General features: G+C 39.8%; 1 protein-coding gene across 3 annotated transcripts in view; it reads right to left on the reverse strand.

Annotated features, from left to right (window-relative positions):
• The window catches only part of scube1 (signal peptide, CUB domain, EGF-like 1), a 135690-nt gene that overhangs the window by 116120 nt on the left and 1794 nt on the right, over positions 1-17776 (reverse strand). For all 3 annotated transcript variants that reach the window (XM_075471954.1, XM_075471953.1, XM_075471952.1), the window contains exon 2: positions 16300-16422. In XM_075471954.1, the coding sequence (XP_075328069.1) occupies positions 16300-16422 (123 nt within the window). The remainder of the gene's footprint in view (positions 1-16299; positions 16423-17776) is intronic.

A 17776-nucleotide genomic window follows, 5' to 3' on the forward strand; every position in this document is an offset into this window, starting at 1 on the left:
AGGGTATGTATAGGGTTGAAAGACAGTTTCTGAGAAAAAAAGGGTTTTATTTTTAATTTTAATTTAATTTTTATTTAAAAAGATTTTTAAATGTAAAACAAATTGTGCTGTTTTTCTGATGTTTTGCCTGACTCTTCTGTCTACTTGCTTTGGTACAGCTCTGAACTTGTCTGGATGTCTGACCTTCACACAGCCTGTTGGGCCTTTATTGTATGTGAACATTATTTCTATAACATAAGGAGGCAGAATTGGGTGTCAAAATTAAGAGTATAATTCTGGTGGCTACAGGGAGAAAGAGCTGAATCGTTGAGCATATACATGCTATGTGAAGGCAAACTCTAACACAGCCCTAGTGCGCTGCGTTTGATACTGTAGATCACAGAATCCTGTTGCACAGGCTGGAAAACTGGGTTGGACTTTCTGGAGCGGTCCTTAACTGGTTCAGGTCCTACTTAGAAGGCCGGAGTTATTTTGTTACAATTGGCAGCTATGAATCTGAGCGTGTGGCCATGACTTGTGGAGTCCCCCAGGGGTCAATTCTTGGACCCCTTCTGTTTAACTTGTAAATGCTCCCTTTGGGTCAGGTATCACAGAACTTTAACATCAATTATCACAGTTATGCAGACGATACACAACTTTATGTGTCTCTGTCACCGGACGACTGCAGCCCAGCAGACGTACTGTGTCAGTGTCTGGAGGAAGTAAACACCTGGATGAGAGAGAATTTTCTACAATTAAATGAAGACAAAACTGAGATCATTCTGTTTGGGAGCAAAGAGAAGAGGGTCAGCGTTGGTAAATATCTTGAGACTCGGCACCTTACAATCACTGACCAAGTTCGTAACCTCGGAGTGTTGATAGACTCAGATCTGACTTTCAGCAGCCACATCAAAGCTGTCACCAAGGCAGCTTTTTACCATCTCAGAAACATCAACAGAATTAAAGGTTTCCTCTCCCAAAAAGACCAGGAGAAACTCATCCATGCATTCATCTCCAGTAGACTCCATTACTGTAACGCTCTTTTAACTGGACTTCCCAAAAAGAGCATTAAACATCTGCAGTTCATCCAGAACGCTGCTGCTAGAGTTTTAACCCAGACTAAGAGATCTGAACACATCACAGCAGCTTTAAAATCTTTACACCGGCTTCCAGTCAGTCACAGAATAGATTTTAAAAGCCTGCTGATGATTTACAAATCCCAGAACGGTTTAGGGCCAAAATACATCTGTGATATGTTCAGAGAATATAAAGCCAGCAGAGCTCTTAGATCCAAGGACTCAGGTCAGCTGGTCCAGTCCAGAGTCCAGACTAAACATGGAGAAGCAGCATTTAGCTGTTATGCTGCAAATAAGTGGAACAAACTGCCAGTGGAGATTTAACTTTCACCAAATGTAGACATTTTTAAATCCAGGTTAAAAACATTTCTTTTCTCATGTGTCTATGCATGAAATCTGCACGATATCTTTTAATTTATCTTGACTGTTGCTTGTTTTTAAATTCATTTAAATGATTTTATTTGTTTCTCTTTCTATTCTTTTATGTATTTTAATGCTTATTCCACTCCCTGCTGCAATGCTTTTATTTTATGTAAAGCACTTTGAATTGTTTGTACATGAAATGTGCTATATGAATAAATTTGATTTGATTTGATTTGATTTAGTGCTGTCTCTACGTGGTCAGAATGTACAAAGAAAGGTGAGCAACAGTTGAAAACTAAGCCATCTATACTGCAGAGCTGGACATAAAACTTTCCTTTATGAAAGTTAGAGCTGGTTCAAGTAACTATGAAACCACCACTTTAACTATGCTGCTATAGGTCTAGAATTCTGGGATACCTCCCATGATGCACCTTTCCTCATCCAGCTTTTTTTATTTTCACTTTTAATGAATGGGATTTAATTCAATTCTAATTAAATTACAATAATTTTTTTAATAAATGATTTCAATTAGATTTTTTTCTCACTCTGTTTAAAGTGTCTTGAGATGACACATATTTTTATTTTTTTTATATTTTTTAATTTATTTGTTTATTTAGTCATTTATTATTATTATTGGTTAGTAGTAGTATTTTTTACTAGAATTGGTATGATTATTGTTGTTGTTAATACAATCATTGTAAATATTTAAAAAAAAATTGAGCTACTTGACTAATTTGAATTTCCCCCATTGGGGGATGAATAAAGTATTTTTCTATTCTATTCTATTCTATGTGAAGTGATGCTATATAATTAAACAGAATTGAGCAAACTTAATTCAGCAGAGTAATAACAGAATCTTTGTGTGAAAATGGCTTTTGTGTAAATGTTATATGTTTTTACTTCTCGTTAGTTCACATTATTTAAGTAGGTACAGCCAGGTGCTTTAACAGAGCATCTTAGAACATCTCTAATTAAGGTCTATAAATGGCTTAAGGTCTAAACATGTGGAGTATGAACAGTGCATCAAAGGGTTATTGAATAAATACATGTGCTGTGGATTTGGAAAAGTTTGACAAGATGACACGTGAGAAAAAAAGATTGTGGAGAAATCATACATTTCTGGGTCAGTGCACTTCTAAGAACTAGGGAGTAAAAAGCTTTGGACAAAGCCTAAATTTGATCCAATTTCTCATGATCTACTGCATGTGTTACAAGACTGCTGAGTGATGGTTTGCTGATATGAGGTCATGCTGACAATAAAGAGGCAGAGGCAACCTGAAGGATGGATAGAGTGAGTGCAGTGGCTTTGCTGTTTCCAGGTGCTTCCAGGAATAGCAGAGCCTCTAATAGCACTAGCTTGCAAAGTGGCCAATAATGTCTGTTGATGGAAAACACAGCCGGCCAATTACAGTGTCCATATCTAATCACCAGGGTCAGGGGTGGCCTCCAATCGGCCATCTGTCTTAATTTAGAGTCCCTGTCATGAGCTGTTGCTTAATTACAGCGATGGGAATGTGGGTTGAAATAGATCTAATAAAATAGAATAAAGTGCATATTGAAGCATGTTCCATGTACATAATAAGAACATAAAAAATGTTGGACACAGTAATGCAATTAAGCACAACTGACATTAAAGCGCCATTTATGCAGGGTGCATCTTTCTCTCTCACACACACAGAGAGAGAGAGAGAGAGAGAGAGAGAGAGAGAGAGAGAGAGAGAGAGAGAGAGAGAGAGAGAGAGAGAGAGAGAGAGAGAGAGAGAGAGAGAGAGAGAGAGAGAGAGAGAGAGAGAGAGATGCACATACTAATTCATGCCTGGATAACGTGATGTCATAAAAAGTGTTTGACAGCACAGGTCTGCTCAGACAGTATGTGAGAAGAAGATCATAGTCCTTCACCGCCCAAACCCTCATATTGTCTTCACTCAGAGGACAGTAGAGCTGTTGCTGTTCACACCATCTCATTCAGACTGTGTGAATGTTTGTATGTGTGCATATGATGATACATGATACACTTGTGCTTAGAGCTGTCACTTTTTTTCTTCCAAAAAGTTCAAATAATAGATGTATTTATAATGCACATATACCAAATGTATTTTAATGTTTTTCTCTTATATTTACAAATAAAAATTGCTATCTTGTTGATCGATTTTGTGTTGTTTTTTTTTCTTCAACCTGATATACCTGACTTAGTGTTGATTTTTTTTGAGCAAGAGTTGGAATTAACGGACTAATCAGAAATCAATTCATACTAATTTTAAATTAAATTGAATTCAGCTGTAATTATATAGCACAAAATAACAACAAATGTCATCTCAGGGCACTTCAAAGATACAATCCAATTGAAGCCAATTCAAATTAAATTCATGATCATGCAGTTCAATATATTCCAAATAAGTCCAATTCATTTATTCGGGGCCAATTCAAAGAAAGTAGTCTCGCTAAGGAAACCAACAGATCGCACCGAAACGTCACTTCGATCCAATCTCCTTTCCTGAGCATGCACAGGGAGACTGTGGAAAGAAAAAACTCCCGTTTAACAGGGAGACACCTCTGGCAGAACCAGACTCAGGAAGGGTTGCCATCCACCTTGCCCTGCTGGGGTTTGAGAAGACAGGAAAGAGGGGACTACAAACACCATAACACCATACCAGAGATACCTGCTTAGAAAGAGAAATATATGCCAATGACAACAATAATGTTTTATGTGCATAGAGAAAAAAGAGAACAGAGTGAGGAAAGATGAATCAAAGGAGGTCCCCCACCAATCTAGACCTATAGCAACATAACTATGGGCTTTGTCAAAGCTTTGTCAAAAAGAAAAGTTTTAACACTAATCTTAAAGGTAGTGAGGATGCCTGCTTCTCGGATGAGAATATACAACACCATATACTGGCAGCTGGTTCCATAAGAGAGGCGCCTGATAGCTGAAGGCTCTGCCTCCCATTCTACTTTTAGAAATTGTAGGAACCACAGGTAGACATATAGTCAGAGAGCGAAGTGCTCTGTTTGGAATATATTGCACTATGAGATCTTTAAGATATGATGGGGCTCGGTCATTAAGAGCTTCATATTGTGAGGAGACGAATTTTAAATTCTATTCCGAATTTGAAAGGAAGCCAATAAAGAGAAGCTAAAACTGAAGAAATATGATCTCTCCAGCTGGTTCTCATCAGAACTCTGGCTGCAGCATTTTGGATGAGTTGGAGACTTTTCAGAGAATTTTTGGGACAGCGCAATAATAAAGAATTACACTAGTCCAAACTTGAAGTAACAAATGCATGCTCAAGTTTTTCTGCATCACTACAAGACGGTATGCTCCTAATTTTGGCAATCTTACTGTGACCAAGTGGATGAATGAACACCATTTGCCACTATATTTCCCATCATTACATCATTTAAACATTTGAATTTGATTTAACAATGTTAGCTAGACACCAACTATCCCGGGTTTGTTTGTGTTTTGCTTTCTATTTGAGTACAGCTAAATTACATCTGTTTAAACAGAACAGAATAAACAATAAGAACTAAATGTTCTGTTTATTGGTTAAAACTGTTTTTGTAAAATTATTCATTGAAAGAGTTTTGTTACTTACCATGTGTACTTACATAGGTACCTACTAATATGACCTCATTAGTGATGTCACTGGAAGGTATCAGGTATGGGGGAGATTGACGGTCGATTTTTGTTTTGTTTAGATGTATATGGTGATAAGACTGAGGAATAAATCACTGTTTATGGTGTATTTAGTAAGTTTTTATAGAAATGAGTAGCTTCATACTATTCTGGATTCCTGTGAAGAACAGACCGAGCTATCAAGGGGATAGCTAGGTCAAAGAGAACGCAATGCTATTTAAAGGCTGACCTTTAAATGAGTGCATGTGAGATTAACTTTGGTTTGTTTGATTTCAGTTATGTTTTGTTGGCGAAGTTAATTGGTAGGTTATGTCTCTTTTCTTTTCAACTTTTTCGTATATAGTTTGTTGCAACATGAACTTCTGTAAAATAAACACTTGCTGTATGGGACAACCACTGTCTTCTGTCTTGTCACTGGCCCCGCAACCTTTTTACAATTACAAAGGTGAAATAAGGCAGCCCTAGGGACCTGTGTTATATGTGCATCAAATGATATATTCTGGTCAAAAATAACTCCGAAGGTCCTTACTGTAGTACTAGAAGCCAAGGAAATACCATCCAGATTAAGTAAATGGCTTGCCAGTTGCTCGCTGAATCATTTGAGGCCAAAGTCATTCAGGAATTTAGAAGCAGATTATCCAGGTCTCTGTTCAAATTGTCATGTAGCTCAATTAAAATATTTACAATGATTGTATATTAGAACAAAAATAATAAATAAATAAATGTGAGAAGAACATGTTAGCAGTCACTGTTAAAAAGCCTTATGGACGGGGTGTTTATTGTTAACCATCAAAGAATATAACTTCCTCCTCATCCGCTGCTCCATCAAGGTCCAGATCCCTTCCTATCACAGAACTGGTCATTTTCACCAGTTTGTCCAGGCGTTTTTGTAAGTTTTTGTCTGTAGTGCCACTCTCCCAGCAGACAACAGCATAGAACAGTGCACTCTCAATGACAGCGTGATAAAACATGCACAGCATATCACTGCAGACATCGAAGGACCTGAGCCGTCTTAGGAAGAAGAGACGTCCCTTCCTGTACACCGTATCTATGCTGGCAGACCACTCCAGTTTATTGTCCAGAACCACCCCCAGGTATTTGTAGGACTGCACAGTCAGTATCCCCTCTTCCTCAATGTAGACTGACTGGCATGGTTTTTAGATCTCCTGAAATCCACCACCAGCTCCTTGGTCTTGGTGGTGTTCAGGAGCAGACAGTTCTTTTTGGTCCAGTCAGTAAAGGCCTCCACAAGGTTCCTGTACTCCACCTCCTCTCCACCACACACACATGCCACAACAGCTGTATCATCAGAATTCTTCTGTATGTGGAGTCCGATGTGTGGAAGGTGAAAAGAAAAGGAGCTAAAACAGTACCCTGCGGAGCCCCAGTACTGCATTCCAGTGTTCCAGAAACACATCTCCCCATCCTGACATACTGTTGTCTGGCAGTCAAATAGTCTTTAATCCACGATATCAGGGAGGGGTCCATCCCCCTACCTAGAAGCTTGTCTCTCAGTATGGGAGGCCGTATGGTGTTGAAAGCACTGGAGAAGTCAAAGAACATGACTGTCACATATGAACCAGGCACATCTAAATAAGCATATACCCGTGCAGCATGTACAGAATTGCGTCTTCCACTCCTATGTGTTTCTGGTAGGCAAACTGGAGGGGGTCAAGATCCTCAGCAACCTGCAGTCTCATGCGACGGACAAGGAGCCACTCCAAGGTCTTCACTATGTGAGATGTCAAAGCATTCAAAGCAGTCAAAGCTGTAGTCATTCAGCTCCACCGGTTGCCCTTATTTGGGCACCGATATGAGACAAGAAGTTTTCCACAGTACCGGGACTTTTTCCATCTGAAGGCTCATATTGAAGAGCCTCTGAAGAGGGACTGCTAGTTGTCCTGCTCATGGAGAGGTGGAGGTAAAGCTTGTGCGAGGATGCCTGGTGATGGGAGCCGCTGCAGAGGTGGATGTACAGCTGGGCAGAGGAGGTCTGGTGATGGGAGCCTCCGCTGAGATGGAGGTCTCTCACTTTACCCCCTTGCCTCTGGTGACCACTTCCTGAAAGATTTGGTGGTAACAGGAAGTCTTTGTACACAAGGTCTGTATGCGGGCTGGAGTTTGACCATGCTGTGATCAGATCAACCCAGTTGGGGAAGAGACACCGCCCTGTAAGCCTCCTTCACATTAGCATAGAACAGATCCAATGTCCTAACTCCGCGTGTTGAACAGTCCACATACTGTACAAAGCCAGTCAGGCACAAGGACAGTGAAACGTGATTGAAATCCCCTGTGATATAATGAATGCTTCAGGGTGCTGGGTCTGTATCCTAGCAACAGCCTCATGGATGACATCACACACCGTTGTAGGTGCCACCCTGGTTGAATGTAAACACAACAACGACGGTGTATGGGAATTCTCTCACCGCATAGAACGCATGGAAACCAACTGATAGCAGTTCAATGTCAGTTCAACAGCATAGCCTAACCCTTAACGGTTACATTCCAGGGGTTAACCCATCTCTGATTAAAAATTAGGATAATGCCCTCTCCTCCCCACCTATTGCTCGTTTTCGGATCTCTATCCGGTCGTATGGCTGTGAAGCCAGGTATATCCATGCATGAGTCGCCTTTGCAATGCCCTTCTGTAATTTTTCCAAAAGAAAATAGATACCATTTACAGTCATTTGACCACCTCCACCAGGGTTTGGTGCTTGGTCCTCTACTCTTCATCCTCTACATGCTCCCCCTCGGTAACATCATCCGCAACCATGGTCTCCACTTCCACTGCTATGCTGATGATGTCCAGCTCTACATCTCCACCAAAATCCAAAACCACTGCAACTCACTCCACCCTGACCAACTGCTTCACTGAAATAAAATCATGGATGCACTCAAACTTTCTCAGACTCAACTGTGACAAATCAGACATCCTCATCATCGGTCCCAAATCCCTCATCAAAACTGCACACAACTTCAGTCTCACCATCGACAGCATCATTTTGTTTCCCTCCACTCACATCCGCAACCTCGGAGTCATCTTTGACAATAACCTCTCCTTTGAACACCACGTCAACCATATCACACAAACTGCCTTCTTCCACCTGAAAAATATTGCCCGTCTCCGCCCATCAATCCCCTTCTCTGCTGCTGAAACTCTCATCCATGCCTTCATCACATCAAGACTTGATTACTGTAACAGCATTCTTAACGGTTCATCATCCAAAGTCCTCAATAAACTTCAAAACTCTGCTGCTCGTCTGCTCACCCGCACCCGCTCCAATGACCACATCACCTCAGTCCTCCAGAAGCTCCATTGGCTCCCTGTCCCTCAACACATCCATTTCAAAGTCCTCCTCCGTCCCCACAAAGCCCTCCATAACCAGGCCCCCTGCTACCTCACCAACCTGCTCCACCGCCACACTCCTTATTGTTGGTGATTTTAACATCCATGTGGACAACACTCAGGACAAAGGGACTAAAGACCTGAGTCTGGACATCTTTGGGCTGACTCAGCATGTAACAGAGGCCACGCACAATAGGGGGCACACTCTGCTGATCTCTAAGGGTCTGAGCATTTCAAAAGTTACTGTGTCTGATGTGGGCCTGTCTGATCATTCCTGTGTTTTCTTTGAGAGTACGATTTCACTGCACACAAATGTTTCAACAGGAGTATTCTCAAAATGGTGTATAACTGAAAACAGTAGTGAGATCTTTAACCAGGTCTTTAACCAGGCTACGTCAGTAGCTTCAATGCTAAAATGTTAAATGTTGAGGATGCTATTGCTCCCATTAAGGTGAAGGTTATCTCTGGAAGGAAGAAGTCTCCATGGCGAAATTCCACACTGGTGAAAAATGGGAAAAGAGAGTGTCGGAAAGCTGAGCGCAGATGGAGAAAAACAAATCTCCAGGTTCATTATAACATCTATAAAGAGAAACTTCACCCTTATAATTTAAGTATTCTGATTTTATGTTTTTAACCTTGTGTTTGTAAAGTGTCTTTGAGTTTTTTTGAAAAGGGCTATAAAAAAATCAAATGTATTGTTGTTGTTGTTATTATTATTATTATTATTATTATTATTATTATGAGTCCATTGTGTTGTTGTTCAGCCAGGACTCAGACAGACAGATCAAACTGCTCTCCCTGTACAGCCGTTGGTTTCCGAATAAGTGCCACGAGCTCGTCACACTTGTTTGGCAGCGAGTTAGCATCTCCCATCAGCACCGAGGACAGAAAAGGCTCGTACCTTCACCTCCTGTTGTGCCTCCTTGCCTTTAACTTAGCCCCAACTCTGCATCCACGGTACAGCTTCCTCAGCTCAATCGGAATATGATGTTTTTTTTCCATGTCCAGTTCTTGACAGGGCCAACAGTTTTTTTCTATTTTACACTGCTCTACTCGTAGCAGCGCACGTTGTCCAATAAAACAAATATATAAATAAAAACAAAAAAACAGATTAAAACTACAGCGAAAAATCTCAATAAAAATCAATAACGATCTCAGAGCTACTCAGACTTGCTGCCCTATTATACCAGTTTATAGCAACCAAAATTGGAGATATAGCAGATTTAAATAGCAAATTTATTGGCTTTCATTAGATTATATCTAGGTATAACTGGATTATAACTTGACTGAATAGGACTGTATGTAATTTGAATTCAATTGAGCATTTATTTTTTCACCGAACAGTACCCAGAAATCATTGGTTGTGACTTGGTGGAGTATAAAAAAAATTCTCTCTTTCTGGCAGAAGCGGACTATGCCGAATAGAAGGCAACTGAAGTGTTTATATATGGCACAGATTTCAGCAGATTTATTGACAGATTTACTAACAGATTTATTGTCATTGAAGGGTACAGTTTCTTTGCATACGGTCACTATTTTCCTTTCCTTTGTTTGTTACTATACCATTCATGGTGTTTAAGACAAAAACTTTCCAAATATTGCTTCTCAGATTAGATGTAGCAGAAGAAACTAGCAGACATAACTAGCTGGGTAGCAACGTAGTAAACACGACATTAGAGTATTCTAATTAGAGGCAAGCTATGTATGAGGTCAATCCCCTGTCAAGGCAAACTACTTCTAACAGTTATGCCAATCATCTATAGCAATTATCTATTTGGCCTATTGTCTGAAGTATTTTGACAATGTAATTTATTATTTATTTTTTTTATTTTTTTTATGTTTTCCGCAGTCAAATGGGTGTTCAAATTTGGAAGAAAAAGAGACATCCCTTCTGCTGGTACAAAGAAACTACAGATAATATTTTAAGCTTGTGTAATTCCGCATAACAAGACGTTACGCTGAATTGCATAGTGCTTTATGAGACATATTATACTACAGACAACAACACTTCAAAGCCAAAGTTATTTCATTTTTCAAATAAAAAATATCCAGTGAGACAATGCTTGTGACATTGTTCTAGTGTCACAGTATTAGGAAGAATGGGAAAAGCAACCCCTATGAAGACTTTGGAGTGGTAATGCTATATTACAAGGACTTAGCAGTAATGCTAGTTTATATAAATATCATACCTGATGCATGTAGCTTCCATAAAGAAATTAATTTGGTAAGTATAATGTCATCATAATTGATACTTATGATGAGCGATTCTAAAAAATGTAACGATGATATAATGCAAAAACATAACTTTCCTTTTATTTAATCAATATTGTGAAAATACAAATGTGCTGTAGCATTTTTTAATTCAAAGTGAATCTTGCTTGCTTTGAGCAGTGGACTACATGGGAAAAGATTAGTGCATTACACTGTGTTTGTGCACAAAAGCGTAAATAAATGTGTGAGAGAGCTTGGAGAGGAAGCATATCTGTCCAGTTTCTAGGCTCCAGCTGTGGTGTGCATTGAGGCAGAAGTGAATGAAAGTGTGAGAGCTCAGTCAGGTGCTTCTCCCATCTCACCCTAACACCCTCAATTAGTCCACTTCCTCTCTGTTAATTAGGAGAACCTGTATGTGAGTGCATGAGGGATATGAAATGCATGTGTTGGGGGGGGGGGGGGGGGGTTGTTCGCCCAGTTCGTAGATATATCAGAGGCAAGTGCCAAGATCTATTTAGGTTTTTACACAGACTGAAGGTAATGCCTGAATTTAGAAAGTTTCACATTTGTGAGTACGTTTCACTTCCCTGCTCAGACGTAACTGATGCTAGGTCTGACTTTTTCTGGCTAACGATTTTGTGATGCAAATGTATTACTCTTTTTGAACGCATATTGTTTTGAGAAGCAAGACGCTTTATTTTCGGGACCCCAGCAAACTAGCCGGACTACCTTCGTCAACGCCAAAACTCAGCTGGAACTCGGCTCACAGGACGCAGCGGGGGGGTAAGTCAATGTTCATAAATGATATTGCTCATATGGGATGTCATACGGCTTCATGTCAAAAGAGGCAAACTATCCCTTTAAGGTAAAGAGAGAAGTTAGGAAGATTCCTTATGTAACCTACTCTTTACAGCTGTGCAAAAGAACAGCCGCACTGATCAAGCAAAGTAAAGCTTTGGTAAACGAAAGTGGTTCCTTCAAAATATGCCACATGTTCACATGTCTTGTCAGATCCTGAGTTACTGTTGGATAATCCTCTCTCAGAACCTTGGAGATGTCAGATAATTGTAGTTATTTGCATTTTTTAAAATCAGACAGTAACATCTGTTTCCAACCAGGTACTATTTTCCTCTTTCAAAATAACTTTTTAGTCATTATTTAAGGCACTTTCAAGTTTACAACCATTTCAAACAATTCCAATATTTCTTCCTAAAATGTATGCCACTATTTCTCTTTTTTTTTTGTAACACTGCAAGAATAACAGTACTAATACAACAAATCCAACTACTTCTTCTAATAATGATAATAATTATTATACTAATAATGATGATCATAATAATTATGATCATAATAAAATGATAATAATAATAATCCCATAGTCATCAAGCTATGAATCATACATATTGGAAATATAGTTTAATAATATATATAGGAAAGCCTTTTACAAAGCTAGAACTGCTTAATATTTATCATTGATAGAAGAGAATAAGAACAATCCCAGGTTTATTTTCAGCACTGCAGCCAGGCTGACTAAGAGTCCTAGCACTGTTGGTCTAGCCATTCCTTTTACTCAAGTGATGTTAACCTTTAACAGTAGTGATGACTTCATGACCTTCTTCAACAACAAAATTGTTTCTGTCAGAAAAAAGAATGAATTAAAAAATAAATAATTAAATCCTTCCTACTATTGTCACCAATGTATCATCAAGTACAGCAGCTTTAGAAGTATATTTGAAGCTGATTTGTATTTAGACTGTTTCTGTTCAGTCAAGCTCTCCAAGTGAACAACATTAGCTTCATCTATACCATCAACTTGTATTTTTGACCCAATCCCAAGCAGACCATTCAAGGAGCTTCTTTCTCCTTTATTAACACTTCCATATTGGATTTTATCAATCTTTGTCGACAGGCTACGTGCCGCAGATTTTTAAGGTTGCTGTAACTAAACCTTTACTTTAAAAAACCAACACTGATCCAAGACTATTAGGTAATTATAGACCTATATCCAATATCCTTTTTATGTTTAAAGTCCCTAAAAAAAGTGTTGCAGCTCAACTTTGTGATAATTTACACAGAAATCCTCTGTTTGAGATTTTTAGTCTGGATTCAGAGCACATCCTAGCTCAGAAACGGCACTGATGAAAGTTACCAGTGATCCCTTCTTGGCCTCTGATAGAAGACTTGTTTCTGTGCTTGCCCCTTTGGATCTCACCGTGCATTTGATACAATAAATCACAACATTCTATTACAGATGCTTGAACATTTTATTGAGATTAATGTAATTGCATTAGGCTGGTTTAAGTCATTTAGCTGATAGATTTGAGTTTGTCAATGTAAACCAAAGATCTTTCTTACACACCAGAGTAAGTCATGGAGTCCCACAGGGTTCTGTGCTTGGAGCGTTTCCTTTCCCTTTATACATGCTTCTATTAGGTCATATTATTAGACAGCTTGGCAAAATTCCCTTTACTGTGCTAATGATACTCAACTATACTTATCTATGAAACCATCTGAATTTTATGCATATAAATTTAGACAAAACTTAAGTCTTTGTCTTGGGACCTGAGTGCTTCAGGAAGAAACTGTCTAGCTATATCGTTACCCTTGATGGCATTTCTTTGGCTTCTAGAAATGCCAATGAAGAACCCTGGAGTTAATTTTCACCAGGATCTGTCCTGTGACTAACATATAAAACAGGTTTCCAGGACTGCCTTCTTTCATATTCATAATATTGCTAAAATGAGGAGCATCCTGTCTCAGAGTGATGCATACAACTAGTGCATACATTTGTTACTTAAAGATTGGACTACTGTATTTCTTTATTATTGGACTGTCCCAAAAATTACCTGAAAAGTCCCCAGCTTATCTAAAATGCTGCAGAGTTCTGATGAGAACCAGCTGGAGAGATCATATTTCTTCAGTTCTAGCTTCTCTTCATTGGCTCCCTGTTAAGTTCAGAATAAAATTTAAGAGTCTTCTCATCACATATATAGTTCTTAATGACCAAGTTCCATCAGATCTTAAAGATCTCATAATGTGAAATTTTCCAAACAGAGCACTTTGCTCTCAGGCTGCAGGTTTATTTTTGGTTCTAAGAGTTTCTAAAAGTAGAATGGGAGGCAGAGCCTTCGGTTATCAGGCTCCACTAATGTAGAACCAGCTGCCTGTATGCGTTAAGGAAGCAGACATCCTCACTACCTTTAAGATTATACATAAAACCATCCTCTTTGATAAAGCTTATAGTTAGGGATGGCTCAGGTGACCCTGAAACATCCCATAGTTTAGGCCAAGACTTCTGGGGGACCTCCAATGATGAACTTTTCCTCACTTTGCTTTCTTTTACTCTTCATGTGACATATGACATTATCTTGTCATTAACTTATGTTTCTTTCTTGGCAGGTATTACTGGCCTGATCTTATGGTGCTTGTTGTCCCCTTTTTCCTGTCCTCTCAACCCCCAGCTGGTCGAGGCAGATGGCCGCCATTCCTGGGTTTAGTTCTTTCAGAGGTATCTTCCAGCTATGTGGGATTCTATAACACCTTCTCAACCTTATTGAGACCTTGTCAGACCCAAGAGAAAGTTCCAATGCCATTTTCTCACACCTAAAAAATCTCATGCATCTGCTTCTGATTGGCTCATGTCAGTAAGCAAGTGAACACCTTCCAAGATCCACTACAGTTTGTTTATCATCCTGGGGTTGGGGTTGGGGTTGGTGATGCCATCATCTACTTATCAGGCAGCAGGGCGAGGATCGTGTTCTTTGATTTTTCTAGTGTTTTAATACAATTCAGCCTTCACTGTTGTGTAAAATGCTACAGAAAAAAAACAGGTGAATGCCTCAACAACAAAACCTTTGTTGTGCAGCCATCTGTTAAGGCTGTAGCATCGGAGCCAGTAACTCAAAGAAACTGAACAAACTGATAAAGATGGCTATAGAAGGCTCTGCGCTGGGGACTATTCTGAAGCCCCTGGACCTGATTGTAAATAGCAGAATGCTGCACAAGTTAATGAACATAAAGAACAACATTATCCTTCCTGTTTGTAACAATGTGTAAATACATTGCTGTGTGAGACTTCTTCACCTTCGCTGTAACACAGAGAGATACAGGAGGTCCTTCCTGCCAGCATCTATAGGCGCATTCCCACTGTAGGAACCTTTGGCAGTTCCTATAACCTTTTCAGGAACGGGGTCGTTTTTTCCCGCATTCGGACAGGAACTCGGGACTATAGCCGCATTCGGACAGAGCCGTTCTAAGAACGGTCCTCCTCGAATTTCGTTCTGATAACTGTCCTTCCCCAGGGGAACTGTTTCAGTTTGCATTCGCACATGAGTCAGGACCTGACAGAGACTGATGGGTCCCGAGTTCCTGTATGTGCGAATGCGGGGAAAAAACGGCCCATTTCCTGAAAAAGTTATAGGAACTGCCAAAGGTTCCTACAGTGCGAATGCGGCTTATGGCCCTCAGTTCCTATAACCATTTTAGCTCCTTCTCCGAGGCTGGGTCTGTTCTGGGTTCTATAGGAACACATCTGACGGGGGTGGTCGGTAGCTACGCCCCTTGTCATGTTGTCACAGCTGAAATGTTTTACTCATACGACACGGACACAACCTGCGCGTGTTTAGTAAGTTAAACTTACACGTTGTCTTCTTTGTCTGTGGCGCTTTGCTCTCCTTCCTTCATGAAACCAAGAAGTATCGCCTGCGCTCGATCCTGACTCTCTCTGTGTGCTCTTCCAGCCTCGATGTTAGACGCCCGATGTGATCGTCCATGATTAATATTATCGTCATGAAGACCATGAACACGGTGGCCTCCCCGCTCTCCATATTAGCTTCTTGGTGGTGTTTTTTTCTTCTCTCCTTACTTTTCACGGGTTTTGTTTTGTTTTGTTTTGTTGTTGAGTGTGGCGCTAAAGTAACACGTCGCTGTCGCAGACGGTTGCGTCGCATCAGTCTAATAACTGGCCGTTATTAGAACGAAATTCGAGGTGGACCGTTCTTAGAACTGCTCTGTCCAAATGCGGCTTATGACTTTTCATGATGAAACCTTATGAAGACTGTCATGAAGAAAAAATTACTACAACAATATAATTTCCCTTTGGGGTAAATAAAGTATTATTTGATTTAATCTTATTTAATTTTGTCGATTTAATCCAATTTAATTGAATAAATTTCATATCATTGGCCCCATCCCAAAAAGATTGCGAAAACATTGCTGTTAGGAAAATCGCTGCATCATGCTACCTTTGCTCGTTAATTGTGACCAAAACAAAGCTGATGTAATGCTGCCCCCATTACAGAAAGTTCACTTGAGTTCCAAAACCAGAGGCATGTGTCACTACCCAATATAATAGCTGCCCAAGAATGGTATGTAACACAACAGCCTTGATGTCAAATGTGCTGTGTCTCTTCTCCCTTTCACATGGACACTGATTCAACTCTGTGACTACCTCAGATACAGGTTAAAAGGCACAACAACTCACATCATTTCAAGTTGGGACAGCACTTGAAAGATGATTATGGTCTCAAGGCCTAATTTGCTTTGGCCATTCTTTAATCAGTTCCAGCTGAAGTGTGTTGCTTCTCTTTAAGCACTTTTGTGTTAATGCTTAAATCCGTGCAAGTTCTAATGACGTTTTCATCTTTACTTTGACGAGCAAAAAGAAGTGTGATGTGACTGGAACTCACCCTCGCACTGCTTGCCATCTCCCTTATAGCCTGGCTTGCAAATGCAGTTGTAAGACTTTGGGGTGTTCTGGCAGAGGGCATCAATATGGCAGTCATCTGAACCTTCCACGCACTCATCCGTATCTGCACAATTAGGAAACATCAATACCTGATTAGACTTGAGCCCCTGAGGAATCAGTATGCTTACATTGTTTTGTGTGACTCATGATGCAACACTCTGACAGATGATCTGTCTGTCACCTTAAGGAAAAAGGATTCTTGTAAGTTTTATGCATTCAAATATATGTTCCAGCTATGTTATATGTGGCATCTATTTGCTTATGTCAATTTAACAACAATTTAATTGATTACCCAGCATGGCTTGTATGTTGCTTAACTTATTTAGCATTAAAATAACTGTTGGTATAGCAGTTAATTTCATAGAAAATTGCCAACCAACCACATTGCACTCTGATGATATCTGTATTTACTATATTTATTTTGTTTACTATGTTTTAGAACTACAATAGGAAAAAATTATGTAAAGTTCAGCCTCCATCCACCGGAGTGGTTCCTACTTTTTAAAAGTCTGAAAGGTTGTTCGTACCATCAACCTGTCTAAGTTGATGATTAAAACATCAACTACAACAGTGATGATACGTCACATGTAGACTACATGGTCTTATAAACACACATAACCAGTTTTACATATCAAAGTCAGTTTACTTAATCATTAAGAGTACAATCCAGCCCGCGAAAACTGTCTGAAAAATCCACAAAATGGCAACCAGAAGTACCACAGCTTGAGTCTACAGCCAGGGTGGGAATAAATTAAGTGGAGTGCCATCCATTGACATTACATGCTGGCTCTAGATTTAAAAATAAATATATAAAAAGAAGCTTCTAAACTGCCGTCAAATGACATCCAAAAAATATCAAATTCTCTAAAGAAATATAGTTCAATACACCAAACAGAGATAATGCGCTTCAAACTGACTTAAATATCCATCCATTTTCTATACCCGCTGAATCCGTCCGTCGGGTCGCCTATCCCAGCAGTCATTGGGAGAGAGGCAGGGTACACCCTGGACAGGCCGCCAGTCCATCACAGGGCCACATAGAGACAAACCACATTCACACTCACTCCTAGGGACAATTTAGAGACCCCAATCAACGTAATATGCATGTTTTTGGGCATTGGGAGGAAGAACCTAGGGAGAACCCACACATACACAGGGAGAACATGCAAACTCCACACAGAAAGGCCCTATCTGGGAATTGAACCTGAAACCCTCTTGCTGTGAGGCAATGGTGCTAACCACCACACCACCGTGCAGCCCTCGACTTAAACATATGCCGACCAAATTAATTTTTCTCTAAAGACCCAGACTGTGGCACAGTAAGTGGAGTAGACCCAAATGAAAAAGATTGAGAACTTTCAACCAAAATCTTCTTTTCCTCCGGCTGTTTCCGAATGAATTTAGCAAAAGAAATCACC

The sequence above is a fragment of the Odontesthes bonariensis genome, chromosome 8 (genome assembly GCF_027942865.1).
Source record: "Odontesthes bonariensis isolate fOdoBon6 chromosome 8, fOdoBon6.hap1, whole genome shotgun sequence".
NCBI lineage: Eukaryota > Metazoa > Chordata > Actinopteri > Atheriniformes > Atherinopsidae > Odontesthes > Odontesthes bonariensis.